We start from the raw sequence: 19,894 nt of genomic DNA on the forward strand, positions 1-19,894 counted from the left end.
CCACCGACAGCTGACCTGCCTGCACCCCAGCCCAGCCCAGGCCAACCCCACGCCACGCTCAGCAATCCCACCGACAGCTGACCCCTGCACCCAGCCCAGCCCAGGCCAACCCCACGCCACACTCAGCGATCCCACCGACAGCTGACCCCCTGTACCCCAGCCCAGCCCAGCCCAATGTCCACGCCACACTCAGCGATCCCACCGACAGCTGACCCCCTGCACCCCAGCCCAGCCCAGGCCAACCCCACGCCACGCTCAGCGATCCCACCGACAGCTGACCCCCTGCACCCCAGCCAGCCCAGCCCAATGTCCACGCCACACTCAGCGATCCCACCGACAGCTGACCCCCTGCACCCCAGCCCAGCCCAGGCCAACCCCACGCCACGCTCAGCGATCCCACCGACAGCTGACCCCCTGCACCCCAGCCCAGCCCAGGCCAACCCCACGCCACACTCAGCGATGACACCGGGGTTGACTCGCGAGTCTGGGGTGCAGCGGCTTCCTTCCTTCAGGGTCCTGGGCACTTCCGCCTAACAGCGAGCACATCGCTTCCCAGGCCCTCAGCCGTCCACGCTCAGGGCCAGAGCCTGCTCCTCCCTGAACCGAGCGGCATGAACACAGCTTCCACTGGCGCCAGGAATCCCTCCACAGGCACCTGTGGGAAAGGCCGGTGGTCCCCACGCCCACCTCCACAGCCAGCCAGAGCACAGGGCCCCACCCAGAAGCAGCACACACCCCACAACGTCCCACAGCTGTGCAGGGGCTGACCCAAGGCCCCCAGGAACCGACCTCTGAACACCACACCGGAGCCCGTGGCCTCTCCCCTAAATTTCAGTTTCCAAAACTCATCAAGTCGCACCCGTGTGTCACAGCAGCACCACCGCCTGAACCAAAAGGCAGAAGCAGCCGCGGTGCCCATGGAGGGAAGGGTGGACGGATCGACGGCCAGTTGGGTCCACACGATGGAGCCTCCATGAGCCCAAGCCACTCACAGATGGACCCGGCACTGGCTCAGGAAGTCACAAACTGACCCGCGCTGTGTGCCCAGGCTGGGGGAGGGCAGGGCACCTGGAGCAGCCACAGAGACAGAGACGGGGCTGGGGCTGCAGGAGCCGGGGAGGCAGGCGGGGCAGCGCCTACACCACAGGGTCCAGCCTGGGAAGACGGGAAGGCCGTGCAGGTGAGGGCGCCGTTAAGGCCGGTGGGCGGACACAATGCCACGGAGCCATCTGCCTGAAAGGGGTTAATGGTGAATTCTGCACCCTACAGATTCTGCCTCAACCACAAACAGCCCAAGTCACTGCTACCACAGCCCAGGGAACGGACGCCCAGCAGCGGCGGCCTCCCCGGCCGCGGACAGACACCACCGAGCGAAGACAGAGACGACCGAGGGAAGGGACCGTGTGCCCGATGGCTGCCGCCGCCCTCCCCTCCCCGTGACCCCCTGCCAGAGCAGCCGTCTCTCCGGAACCGCCGGCTGGAGACACAGAGAAGCCCTTACCCGTGTCCCCGTGCGCGGGGAGGAGGCCGGGGATGGGCTGCAGCCCAGACACCAGGAGGTTCTCGGGCAGGAGGTGGAGCGCCGGCTCCAGCGGCGGGTGCGGCTTCAGGCTGTACTGCAGGCTGCAGCTCTCGATCAGGGTCATGTGTTTGTTGTCTGCGGGAGAAAACACCAGCTGACGTCTGGGACCAGAGCCGCCAAGAAGCCGAGCGTCCCGGGAAGAAATCCCAGACAGAACACGAAGTTATCTGAAGCCAGGGAAATGGCTGCTAGCTCAGCCCCCAGGAGGCAACGCCTGCCCGCAGGGGTGCTCTTAAGAGGTCAGTGCGCATCCAAGCTGACAAGCTCCCTGCCCGCCTCTCCCCGAGGGACAAGGGCCGGGGACTGGCGTGCGGCGCCTCCGTCACAGGCTCCGGAGTCAGCACCACACTGGTGCCGGACAGCACTGGAGGGCAGCTGGCGTCGGAGACAGAGCCCAGACCTCGAGGCCAGACACACCAGTGCCCACGGCACACAGGACAACAGGAAGCCCCCCGTGAGCGAGACTGGACACGCAGGGAAGCAGCAGGAAGAAGCTTTGCCCCCCAACCTCTCCCCCTGGGGAGACGGAGACGGGCTCGGACCTGCAGCCCAGGGAGGGAGAGGGTGCCCGGGGTGGAGGCAGAGGCACCACCAGAGACAGGACTGCAGCAGGGAGCATCCCCTGGAAGCACAGGGCCTTCTCACGCCCACCAGCAGCCAGTCCTGCTCGGGCTTGGTTTCCTCCAGCGACAGGGACCTCAGCACCTCCCGAGGCACACCAGGGCATCCCAGGCCAGTCTGGCTACTGAGGCCTGGCTGCGGCCACGCTGCAGAGGCCGCTAAGAGCGGCATTCAGCTCACTCGTCTTCTGACTTCATAAATGTGAGCTGAACGGGAACCGCGGTATTCAGAGAGAAACCAACAGCGACTGCGGGCTTCACTCCAACTCTCCAAAACGGGGTCTGCCTGCTTTGAAACTTGAAAATGCCCCCAGAAGGCTTTCCCACGTGGCCAGCACGGGAAACGAGGCGACACAGCAGGCCCTGGGGCCCTCACCCCCGCCTGCCAATCACCCTGGGGGCGTGGCTCCCACCTCCTGTCCTACTGAACCTGAGTGTGCCGGTGGAGAAGACTGCAAAACCAGGCAGCCGTGAGAGGGGCACAGGAAACCCTCCCCCGGAGGGAAGCGGCAGCGTGAGGCACGTCTACCCCTGTCCATCTGTGTCCAGCCAAGGGCCCAGGAGGGACCGCAGGAACCCATGAGGGGCGGGGCTTTCACACAGTTCAGGTGGGAATTCACGGCCATGTGGCTGCACCACCACGCCCAGCACATTTCTGGAAATGCCGACTGGAGGGAGGAGCTGACACCCCCACGGCTGAGGCCCCTCACGGCCCCTGCACAGCCCAGAACACCGAGAAACTGCACACGTACAGTGTCCAAACACACGTGCCCGGGGCCAGCGCTGTGGCATGGTGGGTAAAGCTACCACCTGTAGTACTGGCATCCCATATGGTTGCCGGTTCAAGACCGAGCTGCTCCACATCCAATCCAGTTCTCTGCTATGGCCTGGGAAAGCAGCAGAAGATGGCCCAAGTGCTTAGGCCCCTCGGACCAGCTCCAGCCATCTGGGGAGTGAACCAGCAGATGGAAAACTTCTCTGTCTCTCTCTGCCCCATCTCTCTGTAACTCTTTCAAATAAATAAATAAATCTTAAAAAAAAACACACACGCGCAGTGTTCACACACACAGTATTCAAACACACGTGCCCAGTGTTCACATATACACACACACATGCACACACACACGCCCAGTGTTCACACACACAGTATTCAGACACACGTGCCCAGTGTTCACATATACACACACACGTGCACACACACACGCCCAGTGTTCACACAGTGTTCAAACACACGTGCCCAGTGTTCACATGCACACAGTGTTCAAACATATGTGCCCGCTGTTCACACAGACACACTTGCACACACACATGCCCAGTGTTCACACGTGCACACACACGCTCACTATGCACACACACGTGCACAAACACATGCCTAGTGTGCACACACATGCACACACACCCGGTGATCACACACACATGCCCAGTGTTCACACACACACACCCAGTGATCACACACGTGCACAGACACAGGTGCACACACACACTCAGTGTTCACACACATGTGCACACACACCCAGCGATCACACGTGCACTCACACTCCCAGTGTGCACACACACACCCAGTGTTCACACACGTGCGCGCACACACCCAGTGTTCACACACACGTGCACACACACCCAGTGATCACACACGTGCACACACACTCCCAGTGTTCACACACACGCCCAGTGTTCACACACACTGCCAGTGTGCACACACGTGCACACACACTCCCAGTGTGCACACACACGCCCAGTGCGCACACACACACACCCAGTGATCACACACGTGCACACACACTCCCAGTGTTCACACACACACTCCCAGTGTTCACACACACGCCCAGTGTGCACACACACACTCCCAGTGTGCACACACACGCCCAGTGTGCACACACACATGCCCAGTGTGCACACACCCAGTGTGCACACACACGTGCACACACACACCAGTGCACACACACCAGTGATCACACACGTGCACACAGACACGCCCTGGTCCTACGGGTACCGCAGGAGAGCAGCTCAGGGCAGACGAGGAGCTCAATGCAGCTGCACAGTAACCCCAGGGCCAATGTTCCTAACAGGACGACGCTTCTGACTGATCCCTTCCCATCAACAGACCGTCACCAGCTCCAGTGCGGGGTGTCGGCTGGCCTCTAGCACAGGCCACACACAGGGAGCCAGGCAGCACCCCCAGGCAGACCACCCTCCCAGGGGCAGGCACAGGGGCCCCCACATCCTTCCCTCTGAATCCCTGGCAGGCGCCAGTCCCAGGCACAGCAGGAAGCCCCCACCCCGCTGTGGGCAGTTCCCTCTGCACCTTCCAGAAGACGAGGGTCCGGTGGGTTTTCCCACTGAACGCTCCACCTCGGGTCAGCATAGATGGGGAGGGCCCTGCGGGCTGGGGTGATGAGCGACCTCCCAGTTCAAGGCCTCACTGAGCACCTGGTGGCCAGTGAAGTGACGGACGGCATTGTCGGGGGACAAGGAGGCCAGCTCCCCTTCCCAGGGCCACGTCCTCACAGGGCACTGTCCTCCTTCTGGGCTGGTGCACTCCAGTTCTTTAAGTTATGCCCAACTCCAAGTCCACGGTAATTCTGCCCAAACCTGTGAAACCAACGAGCCGAGCGGACAGCTTCCGTCAAGAGCCGACAGCACGGGGCTGGGCCGGAAAACCGTCGACAGGGGTGCTGGACTCACGTTCCACGGGGTCCTGGAGAAGCGGGTGCAGGAGGGCTCGGGGGCTGCCATGGTAAAGCTTCAACCTGGAAAACAAGCCCAGGGACCACATGACCCTCTGCATCCACACAGTCACCAGAGGCCAGGCGCGCCGGGGCCAGCACCCGCCCACTGCAGAACCCACGGAGTGCGGTGCCGCAGGAGGCTCTCAGGCAGGGGGATCTCGCCCCAGGGGTCTAGAAAGCCTGTGGCTGGCACACTGCACACACGACACCAGGGGCAGAAGCCAGGGCGCTGCTAACAGACACCCGACAATGCAGAGTTCAGCCCCCACCACCAAAACCACCCAGCCCGAAGTGGCCGTGGGGCCAAGGCTGAGAAGCCCCGGTCCGGAGAGGGATGTGGGAAGCAGGTCCCGGCTGGAAGGATCCCGTATGAGCCACCTTGGCACATCCGGCTCCTGAACAGGGCCCGGCACAGGGAGGCGCTCGGCCAGTGTCTGTGGACACCCTCTGCTCACTGGGTGCCTGTGGGGGACGAGCTCAGGACCCAACACACAGCAGCCCCCGTGAGCTGTGCACTGTGATTATCCTCACACACAGAGGAGGGAACTCAGGACCAAAGACCCGAATAACCTGCCTAACACCGCACAGGGAGTCAGAGGCGGGGCGCGGGGCGGGACTTCAGCCCACACCCAGCCACGTCCACCCCAACACCTGGGAGCAGTGTTCACACTGGGCTTGATGAGAAGTCAGTGAGCAAAGCCAGCCGCAGCCCAACACAGGAAGCACCCGTGGCTGCGCGGGGGACACACAGCAGCCTGAGATGACAACCCAGGTGTCTGCTGTCACCAAGGGATGAGCAGTAGCGTCACCGCACAAGGACGCCGGGAAACCCGCGGGGTTCACAGCAGGAAGATACCGTTTGTCCTGGGAGGCGGCGCTGGGGGAGTCTGGCTTGTTGAAGATCCGCAGGATTCCAAACCCACACGACAGCGACTGCACGGCCCCGTCCCGTTTCTTGCCTTCGGCGACCACTTCTACCACAGCCACGATATTCGGGTGGTTTAAGGAGGTATGAAAATACAGGGGCTGCAAAACAGAAGGCGGAGGATGGCCCGGCCGTCCACAGCCTTCACCCAGGACCCTCTCACGCACACAGCACCAGGACCGCGTCTCCCTGCCACGTGCCCTTGCACAGAAGGCCGCACCCTCCCCAGGGAGCGAGGGGAGAGAACGAGACCCCCCACAGAACCAAAAGCTGCCACGGGAGCTTCTCATTCGGAGGAGCCGACGGCTGGGACGGCACTCTGCTCCCGGGGCAGGAGCCGCCCACCCCAGCCAACACCCCGGCCTGGGCCCTCCAGGGAGCAAGGATCAGTGCACGACTCTCCCTGCCCCAGGAGTGGGCGGCACCAGGCAGGACCCCACCTACCAAGCCTCCCCTGACGCCCAGGGCACTAAACTTCATGACGCGCCAGGACTCTGGTGAGTGGCCATCGTGAATGAAGGTCCGTCTGTCCATCTGGGCTAACGGTCTGACCTGCTTTTTAATTTGTTTATTTCAGAGGCAGAGAGAGAGAAACAGAGACGAGACACACACAGCTCCTGTCCACCGGTTCACTCCCTGAACGCCTGCAAGTGCCATGGACGGAGCCGGGCCAGGCCAAAGACAAGACCCAGGAAGTCATTCCAGGTCTCCCGAGGGGGGGCTGGGGCCCATTGAGTCCAGCCACCCCCCGCCCCTTGAGGGTCTACATTAGCAGGAAGTCCGAGTCAGAAGCCAGAACCGGACATCAAACCCAGGTGCCCAACACGGGACTACGGCCAGGCTCAACTCCCTGTGTTTAGGAGGGATCCTTGGACGTCTTAGGTGCTAAGCAATTACACCCAGTGCAGAGCCCAGTGAATTCCTCTTTCCAACAAAAATCACCTTTTTTTTTTTTGACAGGCAGAGTGGATAGTGAGAGAGAGAGAGACAGAGAGAAAGGTCTTTTTGCCGTTGGTTCACCCTCCAATGGCCGCTGCGGCTGGCGCATCTTGCTGATCCAAAGCCAGGAGCCAGGTGTTTCTCCTGGTCTCCCATGCGGGTGCGGGGCCCAAGCATTTGAGCCATCCTCCACTGCCTTCCCGGGCCACAGCAGAGAGCTGGCCTGGAAGAGGGGCAACCGGGATAGAATCCGGTGCCCCAACCAGGACTAGAACCCGGTGTGCTGGCGCCGCAAGGCGGAGGATTAGCCTGTTAAGCCACGGCGCCGGCCTTCAAAAATCACCTTGAGAGACCAGCGTTGCAGTGCAGCAGGTTAAGCTCGGAATGCTGGTTCAAGTTCCAGCTGCTCCACTTCCAATCAGCTCCCTGCTACCAGGCCCAGGAAGGCAGCAGAGGATGGTCCAAGGATTGGACCCCCGTGACCCACGTGGAAGACTCGGAGAGAGTTCCAGGCTCCTGGCTTCAATCTGGCCCAGCCCGGACAGTTGTAGCCATTTAGGGACTGAACCAGCAGATGGAAGATTCTCTGTGTGTCTCTCCTTCTCTCTCTTTGTCACTCTGACTTTCAAATAAATAAATATTTTTAAAAGCACCTTGAAACATTTTCTTGACATATTTCAGGAGGCAGGCATTTGACACGGCCGGTGAGAAACCACTTGCAACACTCACGGCCGAACCAGAGTGCTGGGGTCAAGTCTCCGCTCTGCTCTCCATCCCCAGCTTCCTGCTAATACGCCCTGGGAGGCGGCAGGTGACAGCTCCGGTAGATGGGTCCCTGCCCCGCTGTGGGGCACCTGGATGGAGCTCCCAACTCCTGGCTTTGGGCTTGGCCCAGCCCTGGATGTTGCTGGCATTTGGGGAATGAACCAGCAGATGGAAGGTCAACATCCCCCCACCTCTCTCTCTCTCCCTCTCTCTCATCTCTGTCTCTGTCTCTCTACCTGTCAAATTAAATAAACATTTTTAAGAGTGTATTTTTGGACCTAAGCCAAGCAGACGGCATCCCCATTGATCTTGAAAGGTTTTCCATGCCCTAAATCGACACAGGCCCCTGACTCTGGACGGGAAGTGCAGGGAGCACCCGGGGAGCCAAGTCCACCGCACGGCTGGAAGGGCTGGAAGCAACTCCCCTCTGCTGCCCCAACGACGTGAACATGGTTGTTGTTAGAGCTCAGAGACAGAAACGGAGCCGCTGGCTGGGTGGCCGACAGGGAGGGGCGTCCCCCCTTGCTCTCGAAGGCCACACGGAACAGAGGCTCTGGACTCGGTGGCCCTAAACCCAACGTCCAAGCTGGGAGCGAAACCTCTGGAGAGAAGCCACCCGCAGAGCACCAAGGCACCCCCCGCGCAGGGCGGGGCCGGGGGCTGTGACTGAAACCCGCAGGGGACCCCCCCCCCCGTTAACCAGCCGTGACCACGGTGTCACCAGGAGAAGCTTCCCTGTGATCAGACTGTCAGCCGGGTAACAGAGGGACATTAACACATCAGCCCGAGGTATAAATCCTGACTCTATTATCGCTTATTGCAAAATGATGAAATAACGACCACTTAGCGCTGACAAGTGGACGGACGGAGAGAGTCATGTTTCTGTTTCCAAGACTCAAGAACTCTCTCTAAAATGCCCCACCCAAAGTCAAGTGTGTGGCCCTCTCACCTTCCGTGTTTAGGAACACGACTCACTTTCACTTTCGGCAGAGAAAACAAACATTGGCAACGCTGATACAAGCTCCAGGTCACCTTGGAACGGCTCCACAGGAAGCCATGGACCAGCGGCTCTGGGATGGCTACGGCTTCTCCCTCAGTCTACCCACAAGAGAAAACCTCCTGCCACCAACAGAGCCCCAGAGCTGTGTCTCCTGTGCGACCGCGGCATCTAAAGCACCCAGCCGGAATGACAGAAGTCAGCCACGGGGAGCAAGGCGGACGGACAGGCGACGCCAGTTCAGACAGCTGTCTCAGGATTACTGCTGACGGGACACCGGCTCTGCCCAAACCCACCTATGGACCCTCCAGCGTGGGGCCGGCCTCACGCTGCGGAACGTACAGGGACCTAGAAAACACAGGGGCTCAGCACAACTGCAGACGGCACTCAGAGCAGTGCCAGTGCCCACGCCCTCAGCCTGCACACACCGACTCAATGCCAGCGCCCACGCCCTCAGTCTGCACACACCGACCCAATGCCAGCGCCCACGCCCTCAGTCTGCACACACCGACTCAATGCCAGCGCCACACGCGCTGACGCACAACCCTCGGCAGCCACCTGTGTGACGAAGTTCCCGTCAAGCCCAGCAAATTAGCTGCGGGAGGGGGACCCGACACAGGAGAGATGGGCTCCCGGTCACCCCCACATCACCTCTCGCATCTGCGTAGGACAAGCTTCCTCCCTGACAGGATAAACAGATTAATAAATCATTTAAACGCCCCTGTCCTAATGCCTTCATCTTCGAACACAGACAGCATTCTGCCTCGGGCCACGTTTCCATTTCTCACCCGCAGTGACAGGCCTGAAATTGGGCTCTGCGGACGCCGTCTTCCAGAAGGGGCTGCAACGCCTTCCCCGGGGGCCCGGCCACGTGACCTGCAACCTCTGACAGGCAGCCCTGCAGACAATGCCAGGCCACAGGCAGAGCAGCACTGAGCAGACTCAAACCAGAACCTTGCATAGAGTTCCTGGGGCATATACATTCAGGGGTGGCTGTGTGGCCTCGCAGTTAGGGCGCCCGCACAGTCCACAGCAGAGAGCCCGAGTTCAACTCCCAGCTCCAGCTCCTGACCCAGCTCCCCGCCAACGCACGCCCTGGACGGCAGCAACTGGCGGCTCAAGTGGCTGTGCTCCTGCCACTCCCACAGGAGACCAGACTGAGCTCCTGGCTCCCGGCCCGAGCCCCAACCCAACAACAGCCATGGCAGGTGTTTGGGGAGTGACCCATGGATGGGAACACTGGCTCCCTCTCTGTCCCTCTCTATGGCTCTCAAATAAATAAATAAATGTAAACAAAGAAAGTGAGCCGTTAACGGACTACCTTCAGGAAATCAAACAGCTCACAGAGCTGCACGCAGCTTCCACCCCCAGCTCGGCCTCTGTCCTGGCCCAGTCCATCCAATGCCGAACGGCCGAGCCAAACTCTCTGCTGGAAAACGCAAAGCCAGAAGCTTCTATGGCTGGGAAGGCAGGGGTCCCAGAGATGGGGACAGCTCCCCTCCCAGAGTCACCAGGCCCAGGAAGGCGGGGGTCCCAGAGATGGGGACAGCTCCCCTCCCAGAGTCACCAGGCCCAGGGTGGCAGGGGTCCCAGAGATGGGGACAGCTCCCCTCCCAGAGTCACCAGGCCCAGGAAGGCGGGGGTCCCAGAGATGGGGACAGCTCCCCTCCCAGAGTCACCAGGCCCAGGAAGGCGGGGGTCATAAGATGGGGACAGCTCCCCTCCGAGAGTCACCAGGCCCAGGAAGGCGGGGGTCCCAGAGATGGGGACAGCTCCCCTCCGAGAGTCACCAGGCCCAGGAAGGCGGGAGTCCCAGAGATGGGGACAGCTCCCCTCCGAGAGTCACCAGGCCCAGGAAGGCGGGGGTCCCAGAGATGGGGACAGTTCCCCTCCGAGAGTCACCAGGCCCAGGAAGGCGGGGGTCCCAGAGATGGGGACAGCTCCCCTCCGAGAGTCACCAGGCCCAGGGTGGCCGCTCTCAGCAGTGGCGCTCGCTCATTTCCGGCTCCCGCTGCACCGCCGTTGCGGCCGTGCCCGCCCTGGCCCGGCCCTGCGGCGGGGGGCTCCCAGCACCCCCCAGAACCAGGCTGATGAATCAAGCCTTTGCAAGGGCTTGCAGGAGCTTCACTCGGACGACTCCGATGTTCCCCGACAGCATCCACATTTAAAGGGGCGATCGCACCGCTCTCGTTACCCTGACGGATGAGAGCTGCCCAGGAGTCGCTTTCTCAGCCCGTTGGCCATGGCCCAGGGACGCTACCCAATTACCCACGTCACTCAGCAGGGGCCGGTGATGTACCGATCACTGCAGTGACACGGGCCGCTGGTGCCCAGGGGAGGAATGGCTAACCTGCTCTGGGCTTGGCTGTGCACGGGGCACCCCACGACCCCTGCCCAGCACCCTGCTCAACATCAATAAAGGGGGAATAAGCCCACCAGCAGCTGAGCCACGGGTAGTTAAGGAGTGGATCTAAGGGAGAGTTATGTTCATCTCAGAAAGGAAACGTGGAATTGCACGGCCCTGTGGCCGCCAGGATTATTTTTTCAAAGACTTTTTAGAGGGAGCCTGAGTTATTAACTGTCTCAGAGGAAGTGAAGGGCAATTCTCCACCAGGAAAGGTCTGGGGGGAGCACACGAATTCCGAGCTCAGAGCTGAGCAAGGTCTGGGGCCGCTCGCTTCGGGCACCCCCACCCCCCAGCAGACCCCACAAGGGTGCAAAGCCTTCATCAATTACAGAAAGGAACACCCGGCCCAGGCTCAGGTGTGTGTGTGTGGAGTCTTCTGGGACCCTGCTGTTCACAAGGTAAGGAAAGAACATCTCCCAGGCTGTGAAGACACAGGCAGCTGGATAACACCCAGGGCGAGGGTGCCGGACAGCCGGGGACCCACACACAGTCCCCGCCCCGGCAGCTCGCCAGCCACAACTGAGGTCACTGCCCCAAGCCAGAGCCGCGGGTCAAACTAGAAAAACGTCTCCCTCAAGTCTCAGAACCACCTCTGCGGAGGGCAAAGGGTGTTTTCTCCCCCTCTGTTTCCACAGCAGCGTGGGCAGGGCCACCAATCGGCCGGGCGCTCTCGCACAACCACACCGTCGTGTCTGAATGCCCACCCGCGGGACCCCTACAGCCCCACCACACGTGTGCACACCCGGAGCAGAGGGGAATTCTCTGCAGTTCCCTACACGGCAACAACACCACCTTCCCTGTCTCCTGAATGTCAAGGAGACACAGGAGGTGACAGCTGGGCGGCCGGCAGGCCGGGTGCTCACTCCCGGGGCGCCACTGGCCTCTACTGCTCACTGCGGGCATAGCAGCTGCCAACAAGCAGCCTGAAACGCCGGCTCCCTGCACCAACCCGCCTGCGTCCCCACCTCGGTAACTTCTAGAAACTTCCAAGCACTGTGCTCCACTGGCCCCCTCTCCTACCCCTGCCCTCGACCTCAACAGAAGTCAGCCCAGAGTGGGGCCGGAGCCCCGGCCCAGGTGTCCCCAACGTGCAGCAGGGGCCAAAGCTGTTTCCATCACTTAGACGTGAACCACGCGTGAGAAGGCAATGTCACAGCTCCCGGGGTGGCAAAGCTGGAGGTGCTGACCCCCTCGGCAGTGTGGCAGGGGACCCCTGACCTGCAGACCGGCTCTGACAACAAGACCAGTACTGTAGCTTGAGCATCGGGGCGGCAGAAGCCCACCCCTTCCACCCGGGTCAGGAACACTGGCACGGGCACAGGGCAGATGCTGTATAGACCGGGCCGAAGCACTCGCACGTGGACAGCTGTGACGAGCGGAAGCGAGGCAGGGACTCGTCCCAGAACCTCAGGGACAGAGTGTCCCCCTGCTGGTTTCAAAGCATAATCCCACCTCACTTTTTTTTTTTTTTTTTTTTTTTGGACAGGCAGAGTGGATAGTGAGAGAGAGAGAGAGAGAGAGAGAGGTCTTCCTTTGCCGTTGGTTCACCCTCCAATGGCCACTACGGCCAGCGCACCGTGCTGATCCCAAAGCAGGAGCCAGGTGCTTCTCCTGGTCTCCCATGTGGGTGCAGGGCCCAAGCATTTGAGCCATCCTCCACTGCCTTCCCGGGCCACAGCAGAGAGCTGGCCTGGAAGAGGGGCAACCAGGACAGAATCCGGTGGCCCGACTGGGACTAGAACCCGGTGTGCTGGCGCTGCTAGGCGGAGGATTAGCCTATTGAGCCACAGCGCCGGCCTACCACCTAACTTCTAAAACTCAGAACACAGGGCCGTGTCGGGGACATGCAGTCAGCGGGGCAAAGGGACAGGGGCTCGCGGCACAGTGCTGCACTCCAAACTGCCCAGGCCTCACTGTCCAAGCCCCACGCGCCACCTGTGACGGGGGACGGGCTCCATCTCCACGCACCTCGCCTCACTTTCCTCCACTTGAAATGGAGACAGAACACACAGCGCAATGGAGCTGACAGGCATGAAGTGACCCAGGCACCACAGTGAAGGACAGCTCCCGTCACTGCACCGCCATGACTCACGGCACAAGCCTTCCCACAGCACTGCCATCCTCCGGCCTCCCCCTGCACACGCGAGAAAGAGGAATTCAAAGCTGCTGGCCCTGAGAGACCGACCTGAGGGGCCGAGGGCCGGTCAGCAGCAGCATCGCCGTCCACAGGAGCCCAGGACGGACGTCACAGCACGAGGGGACAGCCGGCCGGCACCGAGACGGCAGCAGGAGGGTCACCGCGCATGCGCCCACAGCAAGCGTGACCTCCCCCGGGCGCACTGGCCAGGGGCCCCGTAAGAGGCACCCACGCGAGCTGTTTGCCAGCAGCAGCGTCACACATTCTGAGCTCCAGGGACGTGCATGTGACCAGGACCCCACGTGACCTTCCTGGCTCGGGCACCACCTTCCTCCACCACTCACGCCAAGACACGCACAAGCCCCATGCTGCGTGTGCAACAGCAGCAAGCTCACGGCCAGCTCAGTCACGGGTCGACCATGGTCAGGACAGGGGCCCCCGCACAGAAAAGGGGGCGCCCTGGACAGGGGTACCCGGAGCGATGTCTTGAAGGGTGGCTGTGGTCGCCGTCACGACTCCTCACACAAACGGTCCCAGCACCAGTCAAGTTCATGTGTGAGGCAGCAGCCAGGCCTGGAGAGACACCTCCACGGCAGAACTGGCCCTGCAGGGCCAGCCACGGAGGGCCACCCGGCCGGCCCCTGCACTGCCGCGCTGGCCCCGGCTCCCCATCCACCCCCACAGCTGCCGGCTCCCCCGCCCTGCTGGGAGCATCACCGTCCCTGCTCTCCCCCGGGCCCGCTTCCTTCCCAGCCGGGGTCCCGGCTGTGTGCCAGGCCCTCCCTCACCTCCCTGCCAAAGCAGGCCGCCTGGCCCTAGCAGGTCCCTAAGGACTTTTCACAACCTGGAATCCTTTGCTCCCCAAGCTGGGCGTCCCCCCACCAGGCTGCAGGCTCTGTTGGGTGAGCACCATCGTCCCCTGGCGCCCAACGCGATGGCCCCCCAGACAGCAGGCACGAACCATGATCGTGCGCGATCAGTGCTACCGTGTGGAGACAGAGCACGGGGACCACCGGGCGGCCGACGGAGCCCCCGGAGCAGGGCCAGGTGACTGGACCAGGGCCGGTGCGGCCCGCCCCGTCTGGAGACGCAGGCCCAGGGGCGACTCCACACTCTGCCACCTTCTGCTCGGGCACGCTGCTCGACTGGGTCTCGTTCTCCCCATGGTAAAAACAGAACACTGAAGTGAAAGGCAGGGAGGACGCAGATGCGATCGATGACTTCCTAAATTGAATCCAACAACCCCAGGTCCCTCCCGCCTCACCTTCAGCCAGAGCTGTGCACTCACCCGGCTCCCGCGGGAGGTCCTGTCTGGGAACAGAGGGCACCCTGCTAAGCCTGGACCCAGCGACTGCACCTCGGCCACGTTCCGAGGGGTCTGAGACGCGCTGGCCTTCTCTGGCCCTCCCTGGGCCACAGCCCAGGACCCGCACTGCCCGCCTCCACTGTGGAGCTGCCCTGCCCACCGTCGCGAGGCCTCACCTCATTGAAGACGACCCGGGACGGCTGCCTCGAGAGCTGCTTGGTCGGCTGCACGGAGCTTTTCCACGTCCTCCCGAAGAAGTGTCGGTAGGTGACATCAAAGAGAGACACTCGCAGATGGCACTCCACCTCCGACAGCACCTCCAGCACCCCCTAGGAGACAGCAGGGAGCGGGCCCTGAGGAGTGCCGCCGTCACGAGCACCCGCGGTCACTGCCGGGCCACTCGGCATCCAGACCGAGCGCTCCGGAATCAGCAGCCCAGCTTCCTCCTGGGAACCCCACCTCCCCATGGCTCGCAGTGGGGTCTTTAAAAAAATAATAATTCTCTGCTTTTTTTTTTATTTATTTGAAAGTCAGAGTTACACAGAGAGAGAAGGAGAGGCAGAGAAAGAGAGAGAGGTCTTCCATCCGCTGGTTCACTCCCCATTGGCTGTAACAGTCAGAGCTGTGCCGATCTGAAGCCAGGAGCCAAGAGCTTCTTCCGGGTCTCCATGCAGGTGCAGGGGACCAAGGACTTGGGCCATCTTCTACTGCTTTCCCAGGCCATAGCAGAGAGCTGGATCGGAAGTGGAGCAGCCAGGACTAGAACCAGCACCCACGTAGGATGCCGGTAGTGCAGGCGGTGGCTTTACCTGCTATGCCACAGCGCCGGCCCCTCACAGTGGGGTTCTAAGTCAAAGTGCCCGGCCCTCCCCAGCCAATCAGAGCACTAAAGTCCCCTGGGACAGACGCAGGCTTAGGACTCGCCCGGCGCCAACGAGACGCGAGAGGTCAGGGCTGCAGACACAGGCTCGCCTGCCAGCACGCAGGCCGACAGCTGCAGGCAGCCCCTGCGGGGCCGGGAGCAGAGGGAGAACACGCCCAGGTGGCATCACCCGGGACCCTGGACCGAACCGTGGACCTGCGTGCTGCTGAGTTAATGAGCCTCTTCTGCTGAAGTCATCCTGGACGAATTTCTCGTTTCTAAACGAGTGAGTCCTTCCCGATACAACCAAAGACACCACATCCTCAAGTTGCCAGAGTCACCGTGGGACAGCGTCGGCAAAGGCAGGCAGCTCTGAGGACGGAGGAGACACGGCTACCACAGAGCACGAGGCAGCCCGCAACTAGAGGCAGCGACCGATCCCAGGCTCACCGCCCCACTTCCCGTCACGGCTATGCCAGCTGTGGCGTGGGTCCCGCCCGGGACACGGGCTCTGCTTTGCTTCCGTTCACTCGTGCAACAAACATCTGCCGCGTGTCCGCCAGGCACCGTTCAGGAACAAGACAGACAAACTCCCGCCATCACAGGAAAAGCCGGACGAGGGACGAGGTGACGGTCAGGGCGACAGTGCGGCTGAGAGCTAAGGGGAGTGTGAGAGCCTCGGTGTCTGCCTGGAGAGCAGAAGCAGCAACAGAACCAAAGGCCCTGGGCAGAGGAGCCTGGTGCTGGGGCGGCGTCTGAACCACACCCACTAACTCCACTCCCTCCTTCATCTGGGGCCTCACTGCCTGGTGACTGCCTCCCCGGCCAGCCGATCCCCAGAGACAGCAAAGGGCCAGCCTCAGAGAACTCTATGTAACACACAGACCAACTGGCCCACACCCAGCCCCACCCACCGCACCCCCAGCCTTCCAGCAGCGGCCGTCAGCAGATCTGCTGGCCGCACCATAAAATCCCAGAACGTTCGGGAACAGGAAGCGCACGAATCAAGGGGTGCAGGAGTGGCTCCCGGGGCTCCCAGGGCATGATGGGAAGCTGGGCTTTTACAACCCAGATGGGACGAGGCCAGGCGAGCATCCCAGGCAGAAATGGCATGGCTGATTCAGGACCAGGGCTGGAGTGGCAGCAGGGGCCACGGCGCAGGCCACTGACAGCGGGCACGAGCCTGTGACCCTGGTGGCTGCAGCAGAACGTGAGGCAGAGGCGGGAAGGCCTCGATGTGTCCCTCCCCCAGGCCCACACTGACAGACGCCAGCACACTGTGCGCGACAACGGGGCAGCAAGCAGAGGGCGGCACCGTGCATGGGGACGAGGAAGATGAGCACCCAGTCCATTTCAGTCGCCACTCAGGACCTGTGGCCTCGCCCCCACCGCGGCCACACTGCCCGCTCCCCGCTCCTCACACCTGCCACGCAGTCCCACCCTCCCATCACACCCGACAAGGCGGCCGCCAGCCAGCCCCATCCCCTGCCCGGCTTCACGTCCATGGGTGCCGCAGGAACTCTGAGAACACAAGTGGGGAGTGCTGTCCCCTGCTCCAGGCCACACACGTGTGGGTACTTGGCACGTGAACCTCTCCCCTCTGGGTCAGGCCAGGGCCCCATCACTCCTCATCACCGTCTTCGAAGGCCTCACCAGACACAAGCCATAGCTCACCAATCCCTACCGCTGGCCTGACTTCTCCCCAGAACCTGAGCCTAACAACCTTCTCTGCCACTTCCTGGGACCCCTCCCCACTCAGACAAGTTTCTAGATGCGACTGCCCACCTGGACCCAGCACTGAGAAGACAGGCCACCAGGCAACCATCTGGGCATGCCAGTGAGTACCAAGTGAACCGAAATAGCCACCCCGAAGAAGTACAACTCATGTCCATGGGTTAAACAAAGAAAGTCAATGAGGGGCCGGCACAGTGGTGTAGCCGGTGATGCCGCTGCCTGCAGTGCCAGCATCCCCTATGGGCACCAGTTCCAGTGCTGGCTGCTCCTCTTCTGATCCAGCTCTCTGCTATGTCCTGGGAAAGCAGTAGAAGATGGCCCAAGTCCTTGGGCCCCTGCACCCATGTGGGAGACCTGGAAGAAGCTCCTGGCTCCTGGCTTCAGATCAGTACAGTTCTGGCTTTTGTGGCCAATTGGGGAGTGAACCAGCGGATGGAAGACCTCTCTCTCTCTCTCTCTCTTCCCCTCCCTTCCTCCCTCCCTCCCTCTTTCTGCCTCTGCCTCTCTGTAACACTGCCTTCCAAATAAATAAATAAATCTTTAAAATAAAGAGAAGAAAAGAAAGTGTACCCTTTTGTAAGCAACGTATAATTAAGCCTTACATGATCATTTTTAATATATGACTTAGAATCGGGAATTCCACTTGTAGGAATATTCTAGATATACGTGTACACAGGAAATACGTGATGTAAATGAGGTTATTCACGGTGGCAGTGTGTGTAACAGGGAAGTCTAGATGTTCATCCTCGCTACGTAATGCTGGTTCGTACAAAGAAATACTCATTCTTGAGAAAGAATCACAGTGGTCGTCACATTATATGGAAAACCTATAAGATATATGGATAAGAATTTTAAAAAAAAGCAAAGTAGAGAACACACTATTCACCTTTGAAAAAGGGAAAACTTTCACAAGTACAAATGCATTTACAAATGGATTTACCTAGAAATTTTGGGGAAGGGACCGGCGCTGTGGCGTAGTCAGTTAGATATCCGCCTGCAGTGCCGGCATCCCATGTGGGCGCCAGTTTGAGTCCCGGGTGCTCCACTTCCAATCCAGCTCTCTGCCACGGCCTGGGAAAGCAGAAGATGGCCCAAGTGCTTGGGCCCCTGCACCCACGTGGGACACCTGGGAAGAAGCTCCTGGCTCCTGGCTGCAGATTGGCACAGCTCTGGATATTGGGGCCATCTGGAGAGTGAACCAGTGGATGGAAGACCTCTCTCTCTTTCTCTCTCTGCCTCTCTGTAACTCTGCCTTTCAAAGAAGGAAGGAAGAAAGGAAGGAATGAAGGAAGGGAGGGAGGGAGGGGAAGAGGGAGGGAGGACCCACTATGCCCCTCCACACGGGCGTGCTGTGGATGGCCCCACAGAAACACTGGCTTGTCCAGCAGGTCCCCACCAGCTGCAGGGCACATGTGGAGGTGAGGCCACCAGGGCACGGGCCTGAGCACAGAAAAGGTCACAGGCACCAGCACAGGGCCCGACGGCCACAGACGGAGCGGCCGGGAGCACAGGGCCCTGACAGCCACAGACGGAGCGGCCGGGAGCACAGGGCCCTGACAGCCACAGACAGAGCGGCCGGGAGCACAGGGCCCGACGGCCACAGACGGAGCGGCTGGGAGCACAGGGCCCGACGGTCACAGACGGAGCAGCCGGGAGCACAGGGCCCTGACAGCCACAGACAGAGCGGCCGGGAGCACAGGGCCCGACAGCCACAGACGGAGCGGCTGGGAGCACAGGGCCCGACGGTCACAGACGGAGCAGCCGGGAGCACAGGGCCCGACGGCCACAGACGGAGCGGCCGGGAACACAGGGCCCGACAGCCACAGACGGAGCAGCCGGGAGCACACAGCCCTGACAGCCACAGACGGAGCGGCTGGGAGCACAGGGCCCGACGGTCACAGACGGAGCAGCAGGGAGCACACAGGCCCTGACAGCCACAGACGGAGCGGCCGGGAACACAGGGCCCGACAGCCATAGACGGAGCAGCCGGGAGCACACGGCCCTGACGGCCACAGACGGAGCGGCCGGGAGCACAGGGCCCTGACAGCCACAGACGGAGCGGCCGGGAGCACAGGGCCCTGACAGCCACAGACAGAGCGGCCGGGAGCACAGGGCCCGACGGCCACAGACGGAGCGGCTGGGAGCACAGGGCCCGACGGTCACAGACGGAGCAGCCGGGAGCACAGGGCCCTGACAGCCACAGACAGAGCGGCCAGGAGCACAGGGCCCGACAGCCACAGACGGAGCGGCTGGGAGCACAGGGCCCGACGGTCACAGACGGAGCAGCCAGGAGCACAGGGCCCGACGGCCACAGACGGAGCGGCCGGGAACACAGGGCCCGACAGCCACAGACGGAGCAGCCGGGAGCACACAGCCCTGACAGCCACAGACGGAGCGGCTGGGAGCACAGGGCCCGACGGTCACAGACGGAGCAGCAGGGAGCACACAGGCCCTGACAGCCACAGACGGAGCGGCCGGGAACACAGGGCCCGACAGCCACAGACGGAGCAGCCGGGAGCACATGGCCCTGACGGCCACAGACGGAGCAGCCGGGAGCACACGGGCCCTGACAGCCACAGACGGAGCGGCTGGGAGCACAGGGCCCGACGGTCACAGACAGAGCAGCCGGGAGCACAGGGCCCGACGGCCACAGACGGAGCTGCTGGGAGCACAGGGCCCAACGGCCACAGACGGAGCTGCTGGGAGCACAGGGCCCAACGGCCACAGACGGAGCTGCCAGGTACACACGGGCCCTGACCAGTCACAGACAGAGCTGCTGGGAGCACACGGGCCCTGACCGGCCACAGACGGAGCTGCAGGGATGCCCCGGGCCCTGACAGCCCACAGAGCGGCTGGGATGCCCGGGCCCTGACAGCCCACAGAGCGGCTGGGAT

The 19,894-nt window shown here is 61.9% G+C and overlaps 1 protein-coding gene across 5 annotated transcripts in view; it reads right to left on the bottom strand.

Moving 5' to 3' along the window:
• Positions 1–19,894, bottom strand: part of NPHP4 (nephrocystin 4) — a 120,726-nt gene that overhangs the window by 95,853 nt on the left and 4,979 nt on the right. For 3 of the 5 annotated variants that reach the window (XM_062190336.1, XM_062190335.1, XM_062190334.1), the window contains exons 3-7: positions 14,581–14,733; positions 6,298–6,408; positions 5,785–5,954; positions 4,885–4,949; positions 1,502–1,657 (exon numbers count right to left, since the gene is read on the bottom strand). In XM_062190336.1, the coding sequence (XP_062046320.1) occupies positions 1,502–1,657; positions 4,885–4,949; positions 5,785–5,954; positions 6,298–6,408; positions 14,581–14,733 (655 nt within the window). The other 2 variants (XM_062190337.1, XM_062190338.1) reach the window with 2 other exon arrangements.

This window comes from Lepus europaeus, chromosome 5 (genome assembly GCF_033115175.1).
Source record: "Lepus europaeus isolate LE1 chromosome 5, mLepTim1.pri, whole genome shotgun sequence".
Classification (NCBI taxonomy): Eukaryota; Metazoa; Chordata; class Mammalia; order Lagomorpha; family Leporidae; genus Lepus; species Lepus europaeus.